Genomic DNA, 16,086 nt, shown 5'->3' on the forward strand with positions numbered 1-16,086 from the left:
GTCACTAACTTTTATGCTCTGAAGTCAACCCAAAGTTTAGAAAATGTAACGTCATAGAGGTCATACATCTTGATGAGTGTCAAACAAAAAGCTTTGAGACAATGAAGTTACTTTAGGCTATTTCTGATATATTCAAGTTTTGTATAACGAATAGCTGTTTAGATGTTAATCTAGATCGAACAGGCGATCTCAGCAGTTGCAGATGGCTTGCATCCTTGCACAGTTTGACGAGAAACTACATCATAGGCTACAACTTTTCTTGTAAACAATGTATTAACATCCGTAAATTCAATTTGAAAGGTTGAAACCCCCGAACCCCCTTCCCTTGGCTACGCCACTGGTGCAAGACAGTGGTATATTATTTAATTTCTCTTGTTTTCTACCAGGGCTGGAAAAAATTTTTAACTTTCCGGGAATCTGTTTTTTAGAGAAAAAATTTCCCGCGGCTTACAATCACGATAATGAGAACCTTATATTTTACTAATCTCCGGAGCTGACGTAAACCTTAAAAGTCATGTCGACATATTCTTGATGCCCCCCTTATTGAAAATTGTTCTTTGTAATACCGCTTTGAAGGAGGATTACGACTATGAACAAAAGAATAAATTTTAAACTTCATTTTGAATTGAAAAGACATGACGTAATGTCTTCCAACCTTAGTTATATGTTTTTTCATTACGTAACGTCTTGTAGGAATAAATTGAAAATCAGTATGATCACTCAAAATGAAAGCAATGGGACTACGAATCCTCACTAAACCAATCAATCAATGGTCTTGTTGCACTGAAGATGACAACCTTATATTTCACTGATCCCCGGAGCTGACGTAAACCAGGCATAGATCTGTTGACTGAATGCAAACCCTTTGAAGGTTGGGGGGGGGGGAGCTGTCAATTCAACTTTTTTGTATCAACAGTTGTATCTCTAAAACTACTGAGGCTGCGACTACGAGATTTCTTGACTTTTCTTAACTTTTATTCACCTCTATTGAGCTGAAATTTTGAGCGAATAAAGGGTATAAATTGAAAGATATAAGTCATTTCTCAGCACATCCTTTGAAATATTTCATATTCTATTGTGAAACATTTTCCCACCAGCTGGATGAAAGTAGCCTAATTAATTTGGCCCATGTCTCGTTAATCCTAACTGTTTCACAGCGTGAAGGGCATTGGCTGTATGTAAAACAATGTAAAAAAAATTAATCACAACATTACTATGCACGTTCTTCATTACTCTACCAAAAAATAATGTGTAAACTCACGCTACAAATTACACTCATAAGTGACTTCAACATTTCAACGTATATGAGCAGTTCTAAAATTCACATAGTTTTAATTTTCGGATATGCTCAGCGTGAATAATTTTACAAAGTGAATCCCAAATTTTAAAACCATGCCAAAATAACAGAGATATCACTCCTAAAGCATAAGAAGAATTGACAGCCCCCCCCAAACTGAGCAAGACTCCAGGAGCCCAACCTTCTAAGGGTTAAAAGTCATGTCGACTTATTCTTGATGCCCCCCTTATCGAAAATTGTTCTTTGTAGTACCGCTTCGAAGGTGGATTACGACTATGAACAAAAGAATAAATTTTAAACTTCATATTTGTATTGAAAATACATGACGTAATGTCTTCCAACCTTATCACATTTTTTTCATTACGTAATATTTACCACCTCCAAACCACTTTTGACGATCGAATTTGTTAATTTATTATTCGGTAAAATGTTTAGAAGATGTCACGTCATTACGCTGATTTGAGATATAATTTCATTCATGACGTCGTATGGATGAAAAACTTTTACAAGTTTTATACTCTGCTGAGATTAAAGAAGAAACATAAATGATAAATATTGGAGAAATTGACTCTCCTTTACAACTTAAGAATCGGACAACTCAAAACTGCTGAAACAAAACGTTTTGTTTAAGTGAAAGAATCACTGCAAGCAACCAATGCCAAAATGCGCGCGGAAGAAGTCATGGGAGTGTGAGGGATCAAAATTTTAACAGGTTGTTATTTTTCTACATCAATGTGACGTTAGTTAAAACTTTAAAAAGTCTATATCTTTGCTTCTGTAGAAAATCTTTTATTCTACTGTACAATTCAGTCATCAAGGTTTTCCATACTTTTTTTAAAGAGAGAGCTTTTACCCCCCCCCCCCCCCCCCCCCCCCCCCTTGCAACTTGAGTTGACTTACTTGAGGTTGGGATCCAAATATTAAAAAAAAAATATTAATATGTATTAATAAAAAAAAAAAATTAAAAAGATGATGCCCAAAACATTGGGGGGGCAGCTGCCCCGCCTGCCCCCCCCCTGCCGGCGCCACTGAGCGTAGGCTAAGCCTACTGTCGCGCAATGTTATTGTGTGCGAGAAAGCCATATTGTTACATCACAATGGCATTGCTTTGTCACTTCTTTTGCCATTATCCCAATCAGCAACCTTGACAATTAACTTATTTGCGGCAATCAATTCTTCAAAGATTTCGTTTTTTCCGCACTTCTTGAAAATCGGTTGCAAGATTTTTGCTCTCCAGATTAAAGCTGTTTCATTTGCTTTTTTTCGTTTTTGCAGTATTTTTCTATCTCATTGTTCTTACTAGCCTAACATTTCTTTTTTTACGATCTTACGTTCTTGGTGCGTTCTTACTATTCCTTTTATTGCGTTTTTAGTGTGTTATTTTGTTTATTGAACGGTAATGAACTGTTTTATCAGCATCGTACAACCAATTGACACTGAGGGAAGAGCACAATACAGCCAGGTTAGAGACTTTAAAGAACCGGCCTGCAACACTCGCGGTGGCAGGGAATGGCGATGCACCCGGGGAGGAGGTTTACCAGCTTAGGTTGCAGGGGCCAGGTTGGGGAGGTACCTGTGGAAAAAAAGTGTGATGGATCGAAAACTCTGTTAGACCGGTCCGCAAAATTTAGAAAATCAAAACGGGCAAGAAGAGAGCTTAACTTTCCGAAATGCAAAAAGGTAATGCGGCTTTCGGGTTCATTTGAAAGTATTTGTTTAGTCCTCAGAGCAATTTGAGTTTGGCACACTTGCTTTGCAGCGACACAAAGCAAACTATAGTTTGCAATGCAATGTTTGATTAGCAGCGGCAACGAGACCACGAAAGAGTTACGGACTATCCAAACAAGTTTCAGTTGTGAGCTAACTACTGTTTAGGTGCGTAAGATCATACTAAGCAACGCTACAAAATTCACTTTGTGGAACGTTCCATCTGGTCAGGCAAGGTAGAGGTGACGTTGACCGCGATCATCGCCTGGAGCGTCGTGGTGAACTGTGTCGCTTGCTAGCCAACATTGTGTGAACAATCAGTGATAACCAAGCCAGCGACAGTTTATAGATGGCTGCCAGCACAGCCGATAATATTGAATATCAAAAAAATTTCAATTTTTTGTCGAGATTTTATAGACTAGGCTTGCAGATTACAGCTATAGAAATGACAAATCAAGGCAACAAAAGTAAAGGATTGATAGCAAGGTAATATCGGTAACCGGCCCTGGGTCAAGAGCCTCTACAAGTATGCGAAACTACCAGGAATTACCAATCAAGGCTTTGTCAGTTCGAGGATAAAGATTCAAAACCAAACCAAACCTGTTGAGCTGTCGGATTAGTAGAAGACCAATAAATAGGGTGCACTACTACTGCTACTATCAGTGGCAAGATTGAAAACTGAAAACTTTTGGCTTTTCTGACAACCTAGGTCAGAGGTTCTCAAACTGTGCGTCGCCACGCCCTTGGTGCGTAGTTTCAATTCTTCAAGGGCGTCGCACAATCATTTTGTTTCGTATCTAAACTCAATTGCATAATAAAGCGATCACAGATGTTGTTATACTCTGACATGCGCAGTGTGCATAAACAACTCATCATTGTGAAGCAGCAGCAATTGCTCATGGTTTAACAATCACATAGTGCAACTCTAAATTAATTTCGTCGCGACACAAATAAAGGCTGGAGACACAAATAAATAAAAATGACTGAAATTCCTATCGTTGAGTGCGTTGCAAGTCCAACAAAAATTTCAAAATCTTTGCAACGAAAAAAGTGTAAGAACCTCTGACCTAGATGTTGCTTCAGCGTCGTAAAAGCTTGAATCTCCTACAAATAAAATTAATTTTGATACAATAATGCACTTGCTCAAATTGTATCATTTTACTTTATCAATCGTGGACGTCCACGTGTCAACTTAAATGAGTTTCTCGCGTACCATCTGAAAGACCTTCGCGTACCACAATTTGGGAACCACTGGTCTAAAGGAATGTGTTTGCGGAAGAGTTATGCTCATAATTGCTGCTGGGTCATGTTGATGTGGCCATTATCATATCAGTTGCATCAGACAGCGGTTCTCAATCGGGGATTTGCGTTCCTCCAAGGGCTCCGCGAAGCGTTTTTAGAGGATCCGTGAAAGCTTTCGAATTTGCAGCATGATTGACAAATTAAAACATTTAAAAATTGGTTATGCTTTATTTATGTGGGCTTATTTATAGTAGGCTAGTTCTCAAACTGTGCGTCGCGACGCCCTGGTGCGGTGTTTGAAATTTTAAAGAACATAGCACAAAAATTTGGTTGGCTATCTAAAAAAATGCATATAAAAAGTTAAATCTTTTTATAAGGTTATATGTATGTTCAATTAAACAATAAATGCTGTCTACAAAAAGTGTTTAATGCCAAGCAAAAAAGTCAAGCAGAGCAAATTGCATGAAATATAGTTAGGCTACTACTTTCATAACTATGTTTGATATATGTTCAACTAGATTTTTTTAAGATAGCAAATTGTTGATCAATGCTTAAAAAATAGCTCTTGATTTCTTTCGTGATTATGAACAGTAAGCTGTTCTAGGGATTAATTCCTACTACCTAGTGGCGTAGCTAGGGAATGTGCCGCCCGGGGCGGATTCAGATTTTGACGCCCTTCAAGAAAAAGCATGTGAAAATGAAATGCGTTTTTTTATCAGATTATAATCAAAATAAAAAATCGTAGTCTGAAAGTGCCGCCTGGGGCAGTCCGCCTCTCCCCCCCCCCCTAGCTACGCCACTGCTACTACCCTTCTTATAGCTATGGCTTAGTGAACTTATTTCGCGTTTTAACTCTTGTTCTTGGTGAACGTGATGTTCGTTGTGGAGTTAGTTGCCTCCTTACACAGGCTTCAGATGAATCTAATATATTCTGTTGAAGATTTCAATGTTTTTTCGTTGATTTCAAATTCTTTTTTCGTTGACCAAACCTTATTTTTAAATAAAAAAAATACAAGAAAGAATGGTTTATTCAGTCGAATTTTCGTTAGGTCCATAAAAACTTGCCCTGTTCATCACAGAACCTCGTCAATGTCATCAATCGCAGAGATGGGCAGTATTGCGCTACTTTTTTGGTAGCGATAGTAGCAGCGGCGCTAGCCTACATTTATGTTAGACTAGCGGTTGCAGTAGCGACGCTACTTTTTTCTAATGTATCAGTAGCGGATAGGCGCTACATTTGCTTTAGTCGTACCTTCGCTACCGGCTACTTTTCAATTTAAAGTAGAAAATTATGAATTTTTTTAGAGATTTTTATGGAAATACTGGAGAATAAGATTAAAATTTTACTGGTAGCGAATAGTAGTAGCACCGCTCTTTTGGCATATTGTAGCGATAGCGCGCTACTTTCAAAGTAGCGTATGCCCACTACGGATGTCATAAGTGCGTTGCGAGTTCAGCAATTTTTTTTAGGTGTTTCGCTTTGAAAAGTATGAAACATTTGTTTCTGTTAGTAGGAAACGTGATATGGTAAAATTTCAGACAGTTTATTTTTAGGGACCGCAACCGCTTCGAAGGCACGAAAAGAGGTCCGCCAAGACAAAAAGATTGAGAACCACTGATGTACATCATCTCATGGTCATTGCAGAACATGACTGATGGCTGAGACCGACGTTGGTTTGGATTTTGGTTTTGAATGTTTATCCTCGGACTGACAAAGCCTTGATTGGTTATTCCTGGTAGTCTCGCATACTTGTAGAGGCTCTTGACGCAGGGCCGGTTACCGAGATTGGCAGCGTGAAGTTTCCGATTGTTGAAATGTTGTTGCCGGAAAATGATTCCATTCACTAGATGCCGCTGAATGGAGAGCAGTTCTGAAATGCGTTGCTCAAGCGCACACCCCGAGAATCGAACTTGCGCCGCTTGATCTGGAGCCGAGAGGGTAACCACTGAGCAAACGGGGCGGACGTTAGGTGATAGCATCTTGCGGTTAATTTTTTATTTAAGAAAAAAGAACATTTCATAAAATCAGTTGATTATTTTTCTTATTATTAAATGATGTAGGTCAGTAGTCGAGCAAATCATGATGGGCTTGAACATCGTTGCATTTTGAAATTGTTTCTTTATCGACCGACGCCCTGGATAGTTCTTATGAATGTTTGATTCGTCTTGTAGACGTCATTTTCGAGGTGGTTTGATGTTCTTTAGTCAAAGCTCGTGGCGAAGAAGCGTCAAAGTCATCCGCAAATTTATACGAGGTACTTTCTTTCAATCAATCCTCAGCATTTTCATTTTTATCAGCTGCGTTCTCTTGTATAAGAAATACTATGAGGAGTACAACCAACTCAAAACTATCAGGCTTGACAGTGTGAAAGAAAGCAAGTTGCCAAATCATCAAAACGTGAAGATTCCCGTTGTGGCTCAATCGCTATCCATCTTGCACAATGTTAAAAAGATAAATAAACCCAGAAACAAGAAAATATGTCAAACGTCCTCGTTTACTCCCAATTTAAACCGTCCAAAAATTAAGCTTGATTCAAGGAAATATCTTCTTCCTGTCCTTACAAACGGACCTAACAACCAAATCATTGGTCTACGAGATTCTATTTTTCTTAGCATTGCTCTAAACCGCACTCTGATCTTCCCAAATTTTTTTCAACACCGGCCTGGGGCAAAAGACGACTTTTATCCTGTTTCCGCCAATGTGCGCATTGAAGTTGGGTATCTAGCGTCACTTGTGTCAATGCGATCCACCTCCGACTTAGAGCAAGCGTGTAATCGAAGGATGAACGTCATTTTCCTGACAAGTCGCTCAAAGCATTTTCTCGATGCTGGTTACAACCCAAAAAAGTATGAGCCTTTGACTGGGCCTATCAACGAAGATTATGAAACGTACCTAGGCAAAATAAAATTGCCCATGATTCCCCGTGGCATAAAGAACATGGCGGTGGCAGTGCCTGGAAGTACGATTGAAGAGATTCGCAAAGTGTACAACTCCAACGCAAAGTGCGCTCTTTACGCGCTTCCGTTCCGCAACTTAGAGGTGAGGGAAAGCGTCGAGTCGATTGCAAAAGCCACTGAGGTACTTCGCAACGCATCGAATTCTACTTTAAAACTTGAAGGTTTAAGTGCCGAGGTTATTTACTCGCTCGGATACTTATCAACTCCCAGGCCAAAGTTTGTTTCGGAAATCGGAGACAGCTTTCGCAAACAAATTCTCGGCGGCAGCTATATAGCCGTACACTGGAGGTACGATGAATCTGATTGGATGCTGCGATGTGGTGGAAAAGAGAAGAAGCGCGCGGTTAACCTTTGTTACCGGCTTCCCAGAATCACTCCCAATGATATTGCAGAGGGTATTTTAATGTATAGAGACGCTCTGGCTGAATATAGCAGAGACTTTGTTCAAAATGTTTACTTCTCCGCTCCATTAAACCTAAACAATCTTGTTAACAAAGTCAAAGCACATCTTAGCCAGAAAACGTCTCAGCAAAAAATCAAGTTATATACTTTTTCTGACATGCAGCTCCATTTGAAACGCTACTCAAGCTGTTCGTTGGTTAAGGAAAATTTGGACGAAATCATATCTCTCGTGGAAATGGACGTTTGTTTCCGCTCGACTGCTTTCTTAAGTTCTGACACCTCGTCATGGTCAATGAACATCAACCGCGATCGACATTATTATCCGAACCTGGTCAAAGACGCGAAGTTTGATCGCCATATTGGAGACGTGGCCTGGAAAGCTTATCTTGCCAGAACGCGAACTAAGTAAGCTCATGGGCCATCTAGCGGTTTCCAACCTTGCATCGACATATTTATGACATCATAGAATGGAATAATATTTAGGATGATCACAAGATTCTATTTAGAAATTTTGTAACACATAAAAAATTTGTAACGTTTTGATTTGTTAATTTTTGTGCTTTTATTTTTAATTATGCGCATTTTAAACAACTGCTTTAGGGGGCAACTGCATGATTGGCTCGTTGATGGATTGGAATGAGACATGGTTATGTTTTGTACAATAACTCACCTTATCTGATCAATAACTGGGCGTCAATTGAATATGATGTTTGGACTAGCGAGTCAACTGTCCCCATCGGGCTTGGGTAACTAACACAAAGGTTGAATGACGTCAGTGATGATAAGCGGATGTTGTTTTTTAAGAAATGTTTGCTTGAAACTTTCAAGACGATTTCATAGAGATAAAAGCATTTAGGTGCTTTAAGACGACTTGGGCGTTCTGTGACAGAACAAGGTGACAATTTGTGCAAAGTAACCTGTATCCCAGTTTCACGTTGATAAGGAGATGAAAACAATGGCAACGGAATTACTCGTTTTATTGCAACGTCATTGTTTGCATGGTCGTTGCAATGTTTCTATGCTTTATAATTAGGCTACTGCTTTGTGTGTGGCTACTGGTCACACTACAAATAACTGAATATCGATCCATTAGTGTTTAATTATACATAAATATTTGTTTTAAATAGTATTTAGGCCTACTGCATTTATAGATGTCTTATTTTTGACCTACCGTACATGTATTTAGCATATTTGCAAGTGTTGTGGTAAAGAGTAACATTTTATGCATTACCAGGTGCTTTCAAATGGTGATCACAGCCTTTGATATTGAAAGGCGATGATGTAAGCCAAACTAATTTATAGCCGCATTAAAATATTATGTTTGCAACGTTTATGATCTTCTTTCATTATCCAATCTTGTTCTTCTAAGTGATAGCCAGGTAAGACAAGCATAGGCGTAGCCAGAGGGGGGGGGGGGGGCGAAAGGGGCCATGTCCCCCCCCCCCCAAATTTTCAAAGTTTGGATTCCGAAGTTGAGCCCTTTGTTTAAAATATAATAAAATTTGTAGAAATTTATAACGTTTTCCAAGACATCTGGCTATTAACACCCGCAAGGATTTGTTTTAAACACACAGAAAGACACCAATAAATTTTGCAAATCGTAAATCGGGCAAAAGATTTACATTTCTTTTAACTAATTTGTGGAGCAATTTCAGAATGGCTTACTCTGTTGGGTTTTTGTGTAGTTATTGAGTTTTTGTGTAGCTGAGTTTTTGGTGTTCTCTAATTTTAGCCGCAGTTTTTGCCCGTTCGTGTGTACGAGCGACCTTTAATAAGTTAATAGCTGTTTATCTGCTAATAAATTTCATACAAATATTACCCTAAAAGTGTTTCCAGAAAGCGCTATAATCCATCATTTAAGTGTAAATTTGCAAAAATTTTCCGGAGGCGCATGCTCCCGGACCCCCTTACAAAACGCGTGCCTTCGGCACGTTCTAACCCCCACCAGTTTTATTGCTTCCCTTGCTCAACCCACCAGGATACGCCACTGCACATCATGTGGCGATGGCTTAATCAAACACTTTGTCGTTCTCATCATTTCATCAAATATTTGGCCCCCCTCAAAAAAATTTTCTGGCTACGCCACTGAAGACAAGTTGGATTTAGAGAAAGAATAGGCTTTTCTTCAGCTGAGACCTCCAATCCTCACTCTAACAGCCATATGGACGGGTATTTGAAATAACTGTGGATACCGTGGTGAATTATGAGTGATGTAGGAATATCTACGCAAGCAGGGCGTAACCAATACAAATGAGCATTATTGCACTTGTCAGTAAGCCCGGCAGCGTGCCAACAAAGGCGACACTCTCTAAAGGGGGTGTCTGGACGACCTCTATCGAAAACTTTTGAAAAAGATGCCTTAAAGTTACGCGTTCTGAGAGTAATTTCAGCCCTAACCAATAGTAAAACTCTGCCAAATGATGCTGCAACAGAAGGTAAAAAGTTTATTTAAGTTCCATAGAACCAAAGCATTTAAAAGAACAAATGGTAATAATTGGTCCCATTGGAGGCTTCACTTTGTCGAGAAATACCTTTCGCAAAAAATACAGCACGATAGATATATAATGTTAGGTCTGAGATGTAAATGTAATATTAGGTCTGAGATGTAGGCTGCATGGTCGCTTGGGATTGTTGTTGTGTTTATTTGCATCATAACGAGCCCTGACACTGACAATGTAGGCCCTATCTTTTGGCCAATAGCTTGTTAGTCGGTGCAAATATAAAAATATGTTGGTTGGGGGAAATTGTTCCCTTTGCCCTTCTCCTGACTACGCTCCTACACACAAGTCATAGATGCGCAAGTGTTAAATTTAACCATTTAAAGAAAAGTTTGTAATTTAATCTTAAACTATTTGTGAAATACTTGGCTACTGTAAAATAGGAAATGTTAGTCAAACAAAATATTTGACTCTTCGGTCGTTGAAAATTAGCTGTTAAAAAATTAACAGTGTAAATTTGTGTTATATTTTCCAATCTAAGCACTCTGTTCTTGACATGAAACTTATATGTTTGTCGCATCTGAACAGCCAGTGTATGCATGTATGAAATTGTAAGGCAAGCCGGGGCGTGTTGTCACAAGGGGTGTGTTGTCACAGGAATTTTTTTTGTACTTGCACTGACTGCTTCGAGTCTATATTTGTAGCACGTGTTTCGTTAAAAGTCATCTTCATTTTGAGGTTAGCAAAGTCAAGAAAAGACAGCAGGTTTAGCTTAAATTAAATTATTATCAAAAATTTGGTCATCGATGTAAATTTCACTAACTTTTCAAAGTTGTGTGACGCTTTCGTAAGAGCAGTCTGACCGCAAGTATGAAATCAGTTTTATAGCTTATTATGTTAGGAGTATAGCTGACACTTTAGAAGTTAATAGCGTGCCTTTTCTAACCGCCATTAAAACTTTTGTCTGACTGCGTACGTCGGGGCGAGTTGTCACAGCTGTGATGATGGTCACAGCTTACGAGAAGCAGAAGCAAAATTTGGCATAAACTACCGAACCCTTGGTCGATATGTGAAAGCAAGGAAACAAGACCCAAAGCAGTTGTTGAATTAATTTCAACTTGTTTATAAATGTGTAAATTCCACGTAATAAAATTCGATTTTGTAAGGCAAACCGGGGCGTGTTGTCACAGGTTTGGGGTTTTTCGATTTGTGCTTTTGCTATATACAATCAGGGCCGGATTAAAGGTACTGTAGGCCTAAGGCTGTTTACTAGAGAAGGGCCTAATTTTGCAAAACAAGCTACAAAAAGTCATAAAAATACATACACGAAAAATTGAAATTATTTACTGCAAAATAACATGAATATAACAAAAAAATAGCTAATGATGGCGCATAATTGGTTTTGGAAACAAACACAATTTTTATTGTAAAATTTGAAGCAGATGGAAAAGATTTTGTAAAGAAAGAAATGGATAGTAGGTACCTATGGTAATACTTTACCTAATGACACTTTAAACCAGGGGTTTTCACCTTTTTTCCATTCCGACTCCTTCAGAGCAATCAACGTAGGCTCTCGCATCCATAAAAGTATTAAGTATTCAACAAAAGCATATTTAGCCTAATGCAAAATTTAACCAAATTCGATTCATGCCGACATCCAGAGATGGGCAAGATCACCAGTATTGGTGATCTTGAAGATCAAGATCAAGATCACCAAGAATAGGTGATCTTGAAGATCAAGATCAAGATCACCAAACTATGTGATCTTGAAGATCAAGATCAAGATCGTGATCTTGAAGATCAAGATCACTTTCAAGATCACTTTTTGTGTACTTGAAAAAAAATGAAGTTTTTGATCAATGATGTTGCAAAAAATAATTAGCCTACTAAGTTATTAGCAACCTGGAAAAAGGTATATAGTTGGTATTGCTAACTATTACTTTTAACTACTCGATCGCTGGCCTAAGAATTGTAATAAGTTAGTGACTGTTGCTATTAGGCCTATCAATTGTTGACGTAGTTTGCGTAGAATCGTAACGTCACACCCAAGGCCGAGGTTAATTACAGTAGGCTAGTTCTGAAAAAGTCGCAAAATTTGCAATTAGTTTTATACTTATTATTATATAATAAATAAATAAAAATAAACTTTAAACTGCATCATTTTTTACTAAATTCTAAATTTTTGTCTGGTTCACGTAGGAGTTTTTATTCGTATTACTAAGCAGTTTTAACTTTCATTGTATTGTGTCAATGTTTATTGCACCATTTATCCATCTGACAACCTTGATGCTGTTGTCTGCTATCAAAAAAGTTCAGAGGCCTGCGGTCAGACAAACCGCTCCATACTCAGACCCTAAACAAGTCTTGGTCTGGTTGATTTGCTGCAATAAACCACTTTACATGACCAAAGTCGGCGTCCTAGAGTCCAGATTTTTTAACACCGCCATTCTAGAGTTTTGAAACATCTAAAATTGGGTAAAAGAAAGAAAACATTTCTTTTAAATTCACACATGGAAATTGTGAACAAAGTTAAATCATTTTTTATTATACGTCAACACAAAGTAGCCTACATGGTAATTGACTTCTTTATTACGACCAACACAGAAAATTTTTTCAATTTTGAAATGGCAACACTGAACAGATTAGATGGAGACTTTAAATCGTCTTTTGTTGGACACATATCATATTAACAGTGGCTTAATGTTAGTAGTTACCACTAACTACTTTGTACAGGACGAGTTCTAAAAAAATGTTTCTATCTAGGAAGTAAAATTCAATTTTAAAGTGATCTTGATCTTATTGTTCTTCAAGATCAAGATCACACAAAAAAAAGTGATCTTAGATCAAGATCAAGATCACCAAAAAAAAAGTGATCTTGAAGATCAAGATCAAGATCACGATCTTGATCTTCAAGATCACTTGTGATCTTCAAGATCAAGATCACGCCCATCTCTGCCGACATCCAATTATGTTTATTTTTGCTGTTCCAACGTAAACTTCCGAAACGAAAAACGTTTTTTTTGCGATGTTATCACGGCTTTTATTACATTTCCTTCGATTGTTATTTCCATTTTCTATCAATCTTAGCTGGATAATAGGAGAAAAAATAATGAGAATAATCCACGTTTTCGCACTTTCACCCGTTGAATTTATTGCAATCTTTTATGGATTTATTTAAATCAATTTCAGTGACATGGTTGGTGCTGCATATTATTAACTATTAAGTTTGTCAATGCGTGCACCTGTTGCTGAAAGAACTTTCAAACAAAATAGCCAACACTAATTTTTTTCAATACCATTGAAAACGATAGCCTACTGAGAAATCTACATTTTGCATAGGATTCTACATAATTTTGCTTTTTACCATAACGTTGTTACTGTTGTTACATTGTTACTGTTGTTACGTTGTCACATAGCGTTGTTCATTATACAGCGAAATAATTTTAAGACATACAGTATTGAAGATAAAAGAGGTAGGCCTATTAGTATTGGAGGAAACAACATTAACCACATAGGCTACGATATGCTGACGACACCGTTTTGATAGCCGACTCGGACGTAAAACTGCAGAGCATCTTAGATATTGTGTGTACGAAAAGCAAGATATTTGGCATGGAATTAAATGAAAAGAAAACAGAAACAATGGTCATAACAAAGAAAAAAGCAGCCGAAACTCCCAGCCATACACTGGAATATCAGTTAATGGAACAATTCTTAAACAGATCCAAAAATTCAAATAGCGTACCTCGGTACTATGGTGAATTGGGATGCAAGAGACGAAGCAGAGCTCAACATAAGAACAGCCCAAGCAAAAGCAAGTTTCCAACAAATGAAACCACTTCTTTGCAATAAAAATATCTGCTTTAAGACAAGGTCTAGAGTTTTAAAAATGCTACATTTATCCTGTTTTTCATTACAACTCTGAAATCTGGAATATTTCAGCAAAAATGGCTGAAAAAATTAATGCTTTTGAAATGTGGTGCTTCCGTAGAATGCAACGTATTTCATGGCTGGCAAAGAAAACAAATAAAGAAGTTTTACACCAAGTGAACCAAACCAGATCTCTGTTAAAAAACATGAAAACCAGACAATATAAATTTCTCAGCCATGTAGGCCTAATAAGAAAGCAAAAAGTAGAGCATCTCTCTTTAACTGGTAAAATTTTTGAAAAGCGGGAACCTGGCAGACAAAAACACATCTGAAACAATTTAACGACAAGAAAGAAACCATCATCCATGCAACATATAGGCTAATAGGAATATTTGGTCTAATTATGTATCTGAGGCCGTCGATGCCTGGTTCAGGCAAGGTATTTGAAGAAGAAGAAGAAGAAGTTGTTACTGGTTAACTTTAGTCTGCACATAACAACGTACAAGAACTTGGTGAGAGAGAGAAGGAGAAGTTCTTTTATTTTGCATCATCAGCACATGCGAAAAAACAAAACAATACAAGATTACAATGTGAGCTAGGTTGTTTGCTGATGACGATGGGAGTGACAGAAGGACCGAACTGGTCATCGAGTCTGCCACACCCGAGTGGTGTCATGGCTTATTTAAAATGGAACGGTGTCGAAGTTGAACGCAAATATTGATTGATTGATATATTGATTGATGAAAAATATAAAAAATATCAAATGCCTTCCTATAGCTAAAGCCTTTGCAACGTCTGAAAGCCTAAACGATATAATAACCTCAAGTAGAGGAATGGGTGATTGCGAAAAAAACACAGTTTTTAATCTTTTCTGGTAAAAAAGAATTGAAAACAATACACTGGAATTTCAAGCGCCTCGCAAATCTCCGAAAAACGGCTCGCGACCCCTAGGTTGAAAAGCCCTGCTCTAAACTCAATTTTGGTAAAAGTGACGCTTACGTGGTTTTGGAAATGGGCTTCTTGTATGTATTGACTCAACTCAGTCATTCGTTTTTAAGCAAAAACTGTAGGCCTACTGTACTGGATCTGTATCACAACCAGCCTTACAAAAATTTAGGGCCGAAATTTTCAAGGGCCTAAGGCTATAGCCTTATTAGCCTAATGGTTAATCCTGCCCTGTATACAATGCAAGTGATTTGGTTATATCATTCGTACGCTGTCCATTTACACTTCCTTTTGCCACTAGTTAAACTTTTTAACCGCAAAACAGTGGCGTATCCTGGTTGGTTGAGCAAGGGAAGCAATGAAACTCGTGGGGGAATAGAGCGTGCCGAAGGCACGTGTTTTCTAGGGGGGTCCGGGGGCATGCTCCCCCGGAAAATTTTTGCAAAATTACACTCAAATAATGAATTATACTGCTTTCTGGAAACACTTTTAGGGCAATTTTTGTATGAAATTTATTAGCAGATAAACAGCTATTAACTTATTAAAGGTAGCTCTTACACACGAACGGGCAAGGGGCAAAAATGCGACTACAATTAGAGAACACCAAAAACTCAGCTACAAAGTCAAGTCTAGCTTAGACCTCACATATCCTGTCTTATTCCAAAGTCTATCCAGCCAGGATAACAGTGTAAAGCCAACATTTGGCTCAAACTTTTGCTTACAAGGCCGATATTATAACCATAACAGTGCCCTAGATTTTCTCATTACATAGCTCACTGGCACAACATCCAACAGAGCAGAGTTGCCAGACTATGAAAAAGTCTTAAAGCCAAAATAATACAAAGAAAAGGCCAAAACAAGAAAAACATTAGACAAAAAAGGCCAAATGGATATATTTACCTGTTTCTATCAAAAATAATAAAATTTACATATATATTTTATAACTTGTAGTGGATTTTAATAAATTCTAGCAAAAATAATTCTGAAAGTAGCCCAAAAATAGCAAGTTAGCCTATAAAAGTAGCGAATGAGTTTTGATCCGCCACATTACGAGTATTAAATAAGTATAGAACATGTATTGAACAATGTTGAATATGGTTTCATCTGGTAAGGTTACAATATTAGAGAAATATTGATTATTATGCATTTTGAAAAGTTATTTAAAAAAAAACTAATTCGCGGAATTTGGCTAATCTGGCAACCCCGCGACTGGAAGCAATTTTTAAA

General features: G+C 37.8%; 1 protein-coding gene across 1 annotated transcript; it reads left to right on the plus strand.

Moving 5' to 3' along the window:
• Positions 1-6,352: 6,352 nt before the first annotated feature.
• LOC145778556 (uncharacterized) lies at positions 6,353-8,937 on the plus strand. Its single transcript, XM_082590064.1, has one exon. It carries the CDS (start codon positions 6,399-6,401, stop codon positions 8,013-8,015), a length of 1,617 nt encoding a protein of 538 aa, XP_082446190.1. The 5' UTR covers positions 6,353-6,398; the 3' UTR covers positions 8,016-8,937.
• Positions 8,938-16,086: the final 7,149 nt, after the last annotated feature.

The sequence above is a fragment of the Aplidium turbinatum genome, chromosome 10 (assembly GCF_918807975.1).
Source record: "Aplidium turbinatum chromosome 10, kaAplTurb1.1, whole genome shotgun sequence".
In the NCBI taxonomy this organism is placed as follows: Eukaryota; Metazoa; Chordata; class Ascidiacea; order Aplousobranchia; family Polyclinidae; genus Aplidium; species Aplidium turbinatum.

What these genes read in the sequence shown, in the direction of transcription:
- LOC145778556 (XM_082590064.1), top strand. Translation starts at nt 6,399, where the DNA reads ATGTTTGATTCGTCTTGTAGACGTCATTTTCGAGGTGGTTTGATGTTC.